We start from the raw sequence: 10,816 nt of genomic DNA, 5'->3' as shown, positions 1-10,816 counted from the left end.
TGTGTGTGTGTGTGTGTGAGTGTGTGTGTGTGTCTGTGTGTGTGTGTGTGTGTGTGTGTTATTGCATGTTAACTGTCTGCAGTGGATGTGCTCATGCTGAGCCTCTCTGGGCGGTTCCTCCTGGTTCCTGTTTCTAGTTTCCTTTCACTTTCAATTTCCAGAGGCTGTGCAGTTCTTTCTCTCGGCTCCAGCAGATGTGGGGAAAGGGTGTGGGTCTCCAGCTGAAGGTCTCTGAACTCGATGTGTGTGTGTGTGTGTCTGTGTCTGTGTGTGTGTGTCTTGTCTTTGAAGGTCTCTGAACTCGTCTGTCTGGAACGTTCTACTCGTCAACTCAAGCTGTGGTTCTTTAGTTTCAGAGAGAGGGTCACCTCATTTCTAAAGGAGGTAAGAAACAGCTTCATTATAATGGGGGGAGGGGTGTGTGTGTGTGTGTGTGTGTGTGTGTGTGTGTGTGTTATTACACATCCAACTTCTATCTGTACATAGTAGTCAGACGTTACCGTGTCCATCTTTGTTTTTAGCTTGAACCTTATGTCTGTTTCTGTGTAGAATGCAACACAAAGCCGGACTCCACTTCCCTTTCTCAGCCAGTAAGTGTTGCAATAGTCGATGTGCAGACTCATCGCTGTGTGAAACCACATTTGACCCTTTTACCAACGTTTATATCAGAAATATGGAATTCTTTTTAACCAAATTACCATTAAAAAGGATGGAGTCCATGCAACGCTCACAGCAAATACAATTAATCACTTTCATTGGATTTCAAATCAGCTTCTACTCAACATAAGCTCCTCTGATCTTAACTATTAGTAAAATAATTCATAATTTCTGCTTTATTAACTCTAATATTAGGTATACTTCTATATAAATGAGGACTATTGACCATGGATTCCAAAACGTAGTAAAACTAGTTGTAGTAAGTTGGTGAAAGAATAATACTGTGTTGATGTCACATGTTGAAAAAAGGATGATAAAAATAATAAGTGTTAATCTTTTTGACCCGGGAGGACAACACAAGGGTTAAGATGATTTTAAAAAGTTTAATGGATTTATAAAGCGAGCTAGCAGTTGCTGTTACCTGGGCAACCTTCTAACTCCATGATCCACCAGAGGAGCTCTCTGATTGGTCGAGGTCTTCCTCGTGCCCCCACCTCTCCTTGAACACCATCCTGCTGCTACATTAGGGGGGCTTTTCAGCAGCGAGGTGACCTCTGGAGCTGGAGGCCGTCTGCAGCTGTCTGACATGTTCAGGCCTAGCCATGACAATGGGTGCACTGGGGATGAGGTTCATAGGCCAGCTCCAGTGCTAGTTAATGCTGGTTAGCACACACTGGTTCCCTGTGCTGGTACTGGAACCATCTCATTAATGCCACCTGGTCCATAGCGGACCACACACACAGGACTGAGTAACACAGGACTGACTGTTAGAGGCCTTTGTGGTCCATACAGGCTTCATCAGCAGTAGTCTTTTACATCCTTCTTGCTCTGGCCCCAATAGAGTGTCTGAGCCATCTCAGGGTCTTTCTCTCATGGGGGCCCATGATGCACCTCAGGATCTTCCCTGGTGAGTTCTGGGGGTACAACCACTTGCCATCTTTGCTCTCCCGTGGCTGGCTCACGCCACCTCACTTCAGTTCCCATCCCTCCCTAGAAATCCAGTTGGGGTCAAGTGCTTCACACCACCACAGCATGGGAACTGTTCCCATGGTAACTGTGATGAGTAGGCCTGAGTCGAGCAGGACCAGTTACATGAGACCTTTTAAAGGACTTGGTCAAAGGTTTGGTGTCAGCATTTGGACCACTTACAAGTAACTCAGGGAGGTCTTACTAAAGCAGATCAACAGAGAACTGCAGTAGTTAAGACAGGAGGAAATGAACACATCAGTTATTATTTGATGTTTTTATGTTGCACCATAGTGTAGCTCACATGTTTGTTCTATCTACTTACAATGAGACTAAAGTCAAGTCTGATTCTATGGATGTATCTGTTAAATGACTTCTTATTTGACCCAGAGAAACCAGAGCTGAGTGTATGAAGCTAACAGCATTGGACTCAGACCAGAACCTTGAGACGTAGATTTAGATGACGAGCTCAGTAATGACCAACACCTGAGTAGCTCCTGTCTGAAAGGTAAGAAGCTGATCCAATCATGTCATCTACTGCCTGAACCTCTCAAATAAAACACTGCTGTCTACTTAATTTATGCAGAGTCCATGAATGAATCTTGAATTATTATTTGTTTAGACTCATCGTAACTAAAGCTACAAAACTGGTCTGTAATTTTAACATCCCAAAACATTTCTGGTGGGTTTCTTTTTGGTATGTTTTGGATCTTTGCAGGGACAAAAGATGGAGACGCCTCAAGAAGTCGTCTTAAGAATCTTAGAAGCTTTGGGAGCTGAGGACTTTGAAAAGTTTAATTGGCACCTGCAGCAGGAAGGAGCCCTCAACGACTTCCCAGCAATCCCAAAGAGTAAACTGGAGAAAGAAACCCGGCTTAACACCGTGGATATGATGTTCCAGACCTACAGTATGAAGATTATTGATGTGACCAGAATAGTTTTAGTGAAGATGAATCTAAATGATCTGGTGAAGAAGTTACCGTGTCATGGAGAAGTCAACACCCCAGAACGTGCAGGTAAGTCATATTCATTATCAATTTAAAAAATGGATGTAACAAAGATCAAACTTGTATATCCCAGTCTTCAACAACCATTAGCTCTGTTACCTATGTCTCCCTCTTATCTACAAAGATACATATGTTGTGTTGACAAGAAGAGAACAAGCTCCCAATCATCCACAAGAGAAAGTACATTTAAAGGGTCTCTGACAACAAAACCTCATCCCACGGGCCCACCACCTGTGGGAGGAACCACTGGGGTCGGGTGCGCTGCCATATGGGTTGCGGCGAAGGTCAGGGACTTCAACGCACACGTGGGTGATGATGGAGATACTTGGAGAGGCGTGATTGGGAGGAACGGCCTGCCTGATCTAAACCTGTGGTGGTCTGTTTTTGGACTTTTGTGCTAGTCATGGATTGTCCATCACAAACACCATGTTTGAATATAGGGATGCTCATAAGTGTACGTGGTACCAGAGCACCCTAGGCCGAAGATCAAAGATTGATTTTATAATCGTTTCATCTGATCTGAGGCCGTATGTTTTGGACACTCGGGTGAAGCGAGGGGCAGAGCTGTCAACTGATCACCATCTGGTGGTGAGTTGGGTCAGGGGGTGGGGGAAGACTCTGGACAGACCTGGTAAGCCCAAACACGTAGTGCAGGTAAATTGGGAACGTCTGGAGGAGGCCCCTGTCCGACGGACTTTCAACTCACACCTCCGGCGGAGCTTTTCGTGCATCCCTGTGGAGGCTGGGGGCATTGAACCTGAGTGGACAATGTTCAAAGTTTCCATTGCTGAAGCTGCGGCGTGGAGCTGTGGTTTAGGGTCTTAGGTGCCTCAAGGGGCGGTAACCCACGAACACCCTTTTGGACACCGGTGGTCAGGGAAGCCGTCCGACTGAAGAAGGAGTCTTTCCGGGATATGTTATCCCCGAGGACTCCGGCGGCAGTTGTAGGGTACCGACGGGCACGAAGGGGCGGCTGTGGCTCAGTGGTAGAGCGGTTGCCTGCCAATAGGAAGGTTGGTGGTTCAATCCCCGCCCCTGCAGTCATTGTCGAAGTGTCCTTGGGCAAGACACTGAACCCCGAGTTGCCCCCGTTGCTGCGCATCGGAGTGTGAATGTGTGTGAATGTTTATCTGATGAGCAGGTGGCACCTTGTACGGCAGCCCCGGCCACAGTGTATGAATGTGTGTGAATGGTGAATGTTTCCTGTAGATGTAAAAGCGCTTTGAGCAGTTGTTAAGACTGGAAAAGCGCTATATAAATACATCACATTTACATTTACGAAGGGCTGCAGTCTCTGCCGTGACAAAGGCAAAGCAGCGGGTGTGGGAGAAGTTTGGGGAAGACATGGAGAAGACATGGAGAAGGACTTTCGGTCGGCACCAAGGTGCTTCTGGAAAACCGTTCGCCACCTCAGGAGGGGGAAGCGGGGACTCAGCCAAGCTGTATACAGTAAGGATGGGACGTTGTTGACCTCAACTGGGGAGGTAATAGAGCGGTGGAAGGAGCACTTTGAGGAACTCCTAAATCCAGCTGAGACGCCCTCTGTGGTAGAGGCAGAGTTGGAGAATGATGGGGGATTGTCGTCAATTTCCCTGGTGGAAGTCGCTGAGGTAGTCAAGCAACTCCACAGCGGCAAAGCCCCAGGGATTGATGAGATCCGTCCAGAAATGCTGAAAGCTCTGGGTGTGGAGGGGCTGTCTTGGTTGACACGCCTCTTTAACATTGTGTGGAAGGTCTGGGACAGTGCCTGAGGAGTGGCAGACTGGGGTGGTGGTTCCCCTCTTTAAAAAGGGGGACCAGAGGGTGTGTGCCAATTACAGGGGTATCACACTTCTCAGCCTCCCTGGTAAAGTCTACTCCAAGGTGCTGGAAAGGAGGGTTCGGCCGATAGTCGAACTTCGGATTGAACAGGAACAATACGGATTCCGTCCTGGTCGTGGAACAACGGATCAGGTATTTACTCTCGCAAGGATCTTGGAGGGAGCCTGGGAATATGCCCAACCAGTCTACATATGTTTTGTGGATCTGGAGAAGGCCTAAGACCGGGTCCCCCGGGAGAAACTGTGGGAGGTGCTGCGGGAGTATGGGGTGAGGGGTCCCTTCTTAGGGCCATCCAATCTCTGTATGACCAAAGCGAGAGCTGTGTCCGGGTTCTCGTCAGTAAGTCGGACTTGTTCCAGGTGAGGGTTGGCCTCCGCCAGGGCTGCGCTTTGTCACCAATCCTGTTTGTAATATTTATGGACAGGATGTAGAGGTGTAGTCGGGGCGGGGAGCTGTTGCAGTTTGGTGGGCTCAGATTCTAATCGCTGCTTTTTGCAGATGATGTGGTCCTGATGGCTTCATCGGTCTGTGACCTTCAGCACTCACTGGATCGGTTTGCAGCCAAATGTGAAGCGGCTGGGTTGAGGATCAGCACCTCTAAATCTCAGGCCATGGTTCTCAGCAGGAAACCATGGTGTGCTTTCTTCAGGTAGGGAGTGAGTCCTTACCCCAAGTGAAGGAGTTTAAGTATCTTGGGGTCTTGTTTGCGAGTGAGGGGACCATGGAGCGTGAGATTGGTCGGAGAATCGGAGCAGCCGGTGCGGTATTACATTCTGTTTATCGCACCGTTGTGACGAAAAGGGAGCTGAGCCAAAAGGCAAAGCTCTTGATCTACCGAGCAATTTTCATTCCTACCCTCACCTATGGCCATGAAGGCTGGGTCATGACCGAAAGAACGAGATCCAGGATACAAGCGGCCGAAATGGGTTTCCTCAGGAAGGTGGCTGGCGTCTCCCTTTGAGATAGGGTGAGAAGCTCAGTCATCCGAGAGGAGCTCGGAGTAGAGCCGCTGCTCCTTTGCGTCAAAAGGAGCCAGTTGAGGTGGTTTGGGCATCTGGTAAGGATGCCTCCTGGGCTCTTCCCTAGGGAGGTGTTCTAGGCACGTCCGGCTGGGAGGAGGCCTCGGGGAAGACCCAGGACAAGGTGGAGAAATTATATCTCCAACCTGGCCTGGGAACGCCTCGGGATCCCCCAGTCGGAGCTGGTTGATGTGGCTTGGGAAAGGGAAGTTTGGGGTCCCCTACTAGAGCTGCTGCCCCCGCGACCCGATAGCGGAAAAGCGGCTGAAAATGGATGGATGAATAACAACAAAACATGATGGAACCCAGTCAGACTGTTTTGGTAACTCTGCTGGTTAGAGTTGGCACACTCTGATGTCACTGGAAGATGCTGCTTGGGCAATATTAATTCTCTCTGTTATTAAGTTATATATCTTCTAGTTTATTGGACAATGAGGAGTTTATAGACTTCTGACTGAGACACAGTATAGCAGTAACAAGAGGAGAAACTCAACAGAAAGCAGCCATGACCGAGCTGCAGCTCCGCCATCTTGGACTGAACCCACAGAACCTTCTCTAGAGTTTGGCCTCTTGTTACTTCTATACTTTTTGACTAAGACACCCAACATATCAGTTGTTTTTGTGAATAGATTTGATGAATACAGAAATGTGCACACTCACATTCACCAGAACAAACCCTCATTGACATCATTGTTTTATTCATTCAGAGATTCGGGCTGTGTGTCAGCGAAAAGTCAAATCTAAGCTAAACAGGAAGTTCCAGCGTGTGTTTGAGGGGATTGCCAAAGCAGGAAACCAAACTGTTCTGGATCAGATGTTCACAGAGATGTACCTCATGAAGGGAGGGGCTACAGGGGTCAATGAGGAACATGAGGTCAGACAGATTGAGACAGCATCCAGGAAACCAGACAGACCAGAAACAATAATCAGACAAGAAGACATCTTAAAAACCCCACCTGGAAGAGATGAACCAATCAGAGCAGTGATGACAACGGGAGTGGCTGGCATTGGGAAAACAGTCTTAACACAGAAGTTCACTCTGGACTGGGCTGAAGGCAAAGCCAACCAGGACATCCAGTTCACATTCACATTCACCTTCAGAGAGCTGAATGTGCTGAAAGAGAGAAAGTTCAGCTTGGTGGAACTTGTTGATTACTTCTTTAGTGAAACCAAAGAAGCAGGAATCTGCAGGTTTGAAGAGTTCCCGGTGGTTTTCATCTTTGACGGTCTGGATGAGTGTCGACCTCTTCTGGACTTCCTCAACACTGAGATCCTGACTGATGTTACAGAGTCCACCTCAGTGGGTGTTCTACTGACAAACCTCATCAGGGGGGATCTCCTTCCCTCTGCTCGCCTCTGGATAACCACACGACCTGCAGCAGCAAATCAGATCCCCCCTGAGTATGTTGACATGGTGACAGAGATCAGAGGGTTCACTAACGCCCAGAAGGAGGAGTACTTCAGGAAGAGATTCAGAGATAAGAAGCAGGCCAGCAGAATCATCTCCCACATCAAGAGATCACGAAGCCTCCACATCATGTGCCACATCCCAGTCTTCTGCTGGATCACTGCTACAGTTCTGGAGGACGAGTTGAAGACCAGAGAGGGAGGAGAGCTGCCCAAGACCCTGACTGAGATGTACATCCACTTCCTGGTGGTTCAGTCCAAACGGAAGAACGTCAAATATGATGGAGGAGCTGAGACGGATCAAACCTGGAGTCCAGAGAGCAGGAAGATGATTGAGTCTCTGGGAAAACTGGCTTTTGAGCAGCTGCAGAAAGGCAACCTGATCTTCTATGAATCAGACCTGACAGAGTGTGGCATCGATATCACAGAAGCCTCAGTGGTCTCAGGAGTGTTCACACAGATCTTTAAAGAGGAGAGAGGACTGTACCAGGACAAGGTGTTCAGCTTCATCCATCTGAGTGTTATGGAGTTTCTGGCTGCTCTTCATGTCCATCTGACCTTCAACAACTCTGGACTCAACCTGCTGGCAGACAAACAAACATCATCAACACAGTTCTACCAGAGTGCTGTAGACAAGGCCTTACAGAGTCCTAATGGACACCTGGACTTGTTCCTCCGCTTCCTCCTGGGTCTTTCTCAGCAGACCAATCAGAATCTCCTACGAGGTCTGCTGACAAACACAGGAAGTAGCTCACAGACCAATCAGGAAACAGTGCAGTACATCAAGAAGAAGATGGATAAGGATCTGTCTGCAGAGAGAAGCATCAATCTGTTCCACTGTCTGAATGAACTGAATGATCGTTCTCTAGTGGAGCAGATCCAACAGTCCCTGAGATTAGGACATCTCTCCACAGATAAACTGTCTCCTGCTCAGTGGTCAGCTGTGGTCTTCATCTTACTGTCATCAGAAGAAGATCTGGACGTGTTTGACCTGAAGAAATACTCTGCTTCAGAGGAGGCTCTTTTGAGGCTGGTGCCAGTGGTCAAAGCCTCCAAAAAAGCTCTGTACGTGGGATTCATTCATCAATAAATACTCTGATATCTTTTTATAACAGGAGATAATAATAAATAACTTCCTGTCGTCTCTCCAGGCTGAGTGTCTGTAACCTGTCAGAGAGAAGCTGTGAAGCTCTGTCCTCAGTTCTCAGCTCCCAGTCCTCTAGTCTGAGAGAGCTGGACCTGAGTAACAACAACCTGCAGGATTCAGGAGTGGAGCTGATCTCTGATGGACTGAAGAGTCCACACTGCACACTGGAGACTCTCAGGTCAGACCATCAAAAATTAATCTTTGAAAACACACAATTGAAAAAAAATATTGGAAATATTTAAGAAAAGTGAATGTTTCCAATAGACAAATTTTTGTTTCTCCTTATTTAGAGAGCGTATTGCCCCACAATATGAATATAGTTTTTTAAAGATTATTGTTATAATAATACATAATTATTTACCCTTGTGGGTTGGTATGTGTCATCCTCAAGCTCGGGTCCTCTACCAGAGGCCTCGGAGTTTAAGGGTTCTGCGCAGTATCTTAGCTGTTCCTAGGACTGAACACTTCTGGAAAGAGACCTCTGATGTTTTACCTGGAATCTGCTGTAGCCACTCTCCCAGTTTGGGGGTCACTGCCCCCAGTGCTTTGATTACCACTGGCACCACTGTTGCTCTTACTTTCCACATCTTTTCTAGCTCCTCTTTCAGCCCTTGGTATTTCTCAAGCTTCTTGTGTTCCTTCTTCTTGATGTTGCTGTCGCTTGGGATCGCCACATCTATCACTACTGCCCCCCACACTACTGCCTTCTTCTGCTGTTTGTCGATCAACACCATGTCTGGTTGGTTAGCAATCACCAGTTTGTCAGTCTGGATCTTGAAGTCCCACAAGATCTTAGCTCGGTCATTCTCGACTACCTTAGAAGGTGTCTTCAATTTTGACCTTGGGACTTCCAGCCCATACTCGTGGCAGATGTTCCTGTACTCTATGACAGCTACCTGGTTTTGGTGTTCCATGTACGCACTTCTGCCTGCATCCTACACCCTGCTGTTATGTGCTGTACTGTCTCAGGGGTCCTGCCTGGTGTGGTAGACCCAGGCCTCTATTGATCTTGTACTGAGTGCCTGTTCTTGTGCTGCCATGATTAGTGCCTCTGTGCTGTCCTTCAATCCAGCCTATACCAGCCACTGGTAGGATTTCTTGATATCAGCCACTTCTTCTATTTGTCTGTGGTACACGCCGTGCAGCGGCTTGTACCAACCATGACGGTTCTTCTTCTTCCTTGTCCTCACCTTCGGGTTTCTGCTGCCTGAGGTATTCACTAAGCCCTTCATCTTTGGGGGCCATCTTTCTGATGTACTCCTGGATCTTCGTCGTTTCATCCTGGACAGTGGTCTTGACACTCACTAGCCCTCGGCCCCCCTCGCTGGTGAAACCATCCATGCATTGTGAGGAGCTTTCTGGTCTTGATGTCAGTAGCCTCTATCTCCTCCTTTGGCCAGTTTATTATACCAGCGGGGTATCTGATGACTGGCAGGGCATGTGTGTTGATGGCTCGGATCTTGTTTTTCCCTTCAGCTGACTTTTCAGGACCTGCCTCACTCTTTGTAGATATTTGGCTGTGGCGGTCTTCCTTGCTGCCTCCTCATGGTTTCCGTTAGCCTGTGGCATCCCAAGGTATTTGTAACTATCCTGAACATCTGCAATGTGGCCTTCTGGTAGTTCAATCCCCTCAGTTCTGATCATCTTCCCTCTTTTTGATACCATGCGACCACACTTGTCCAGTCCGAACGACATTCCAATGTCATTGCTGTAGATCCTGGTGGTGTGGATCAGTGAGTCCAGGTCGTTGCTGTAGATCCTGGTAGTGTGGATCAGTGAGTCGATGTCTCGCTCATTTCTGGCATACAGCTTGATGTCATCCATGTAGAGGAGGTGACCGATGATTGTTCCGCTTTGGAATCTGTATCCATAGCCAGTCTTTGTGATGATCTGGCTGAGGGGGTTCAGGCCTATGCAGAACAGCAGCGGGGATAGTGCATCGCCTTGGTATATGCCGCACTTGATGGTGACTTGTGCAATTGGCTTTGAGTTGGCTTCCAGACTTGTTTTCCACAGCCTCATTGAGTTGTTGATGAAGGCTATTAGTGTCCTGTTGACCTTGTACATATCCAAGCATTCCAGGATCCATGTATGTGGCATTGAGTTGTAGGCTTTCTTGTAGTCAATCCAGGCGGTGCACAGATTGGTCTGCCTGGTCTTGCAGTCTCGAGTGGCTACTCTATCCATCAGTAGCTGGTGCTTGGCTCCTCTGGTGTTACTGCCTATTCCCTTCTGGGCCCTGTGCATGTATTGAGCCATGTGCCTATTCACCTTAGCCGCTATGATGCCTGACAGGAGCTTCCATGTTGTGCAGAGGCAGGTTATTGGCCGGTAGTTGGATGGGATTGTTCACTTCTGGGGACCCTGCATGATCAGGATTGTCCGTCCTTGGGTTGACCATTCTGGGTGGGTCCCATCCATCAGCAGTTGGTTCATTTGTACAGCCAGGCGTTCATGGAGTGCAGTTAGTTTCTTCAGCCAGTAGGTGTTGATCATGTCAGGGCCTGGTGCTGTCCAGCTCTTCATACCTGCCACTCTTTCTTGGATGTCTGCCGTTGTAATGGTTACTGGTTCTTGTTCTGGGAGATTGCTGTGATCTGTTCTTAGATCCACTAGCCACTGAGCATTTGTGTTGTGGGATGCCTCTTTCTCCCATATGTTCTTCCAGTACTGTTCAGTCTCAGCCCTGGGTGGATCTGCTCTTATGTTATCACCCTGCCACTGAGAGTACACTTTGGATGGTTCGGTGGAGAACATCCGGTTTATTCTCCTGGCTTCTGCTTCTCCCTTGT

At 48.1% G+C, this 10,816-nt stretch overlaps 1 protein-coding gene and 1 long non-coding RNA gene across 3 annotated transcripts in view; one reads left to right on the top strand and one right to left on the bottom strand.

Moving 5' to 3' along the window:
* The window catches only part of LOC117953932, a 68,061-nt gene that overhangs the window by 8,350 nt on the left and 48,895 nt on the right, over positions 1-10,816 (bottom strand). Inside the window, exon 3 of the long non-coding RNA XR_004658714.1 lies at positions 1,210-1,217. This is a non-coding gene — a long non-coding RNA (uncharacterized LOC117953932). The remainder of the gene's footprint in view (positions 1-1,209; positions 1,218-10,816) is intronic.
* The window catches only part of LOC117953906 (NLR family CARD domain-containing protein 3-like), a 46,323-nt gene continuing 35,686 nt past the window's right edge, over positions 180-10,816 (top strand). Inside the window, exons 1-5 of one of the 2 annotated variants that reach the window (XM_034887328.1) lie at positions 180-227; positions 292-384; positions 2,342-2,639; positions 6,178-7,942; positions 8,029-8,202. In XM_034887328.1, the coding sequence (XP_034743219.1) occupies positions 195-227; positions 292-384; positions 2,342-2,639; positions 6,178-7,942; positions 8,029-8,202 (2,363 nt within the window). In that variant the 5' untranslated portion in view covers positions 180-194. Of the gene's footprint in view, positions 228-291; positions 385-2,341; positions 2,640-6,177; positions 7,943-8,028; positions 8,203-10,816 lie in introns of those variants that run through there. The other variant, XM_034887330.1, reaches the window with a different exon arrangement.

This window comes from Etheostoma cragini, chromosome 12 (genome assembly GCF_013103735.1).
Source record: "Etheostoma cragini isolate CJK2018 chromosome 12, CSU_Ecrag_1.0, whole genome shotgun sequence".
Lineage (NCBI taxonomy): Eukaryota > Metazoa > Chordata > Actinopteri > Perciformes > Percidae > Etheostoma > Etheostoma cragini.
The sequence above is the reverse complement of the archived record's forward strand: the minus strand, read 5'-3'. Positions and strand labels throughout refer to the sequence as shown.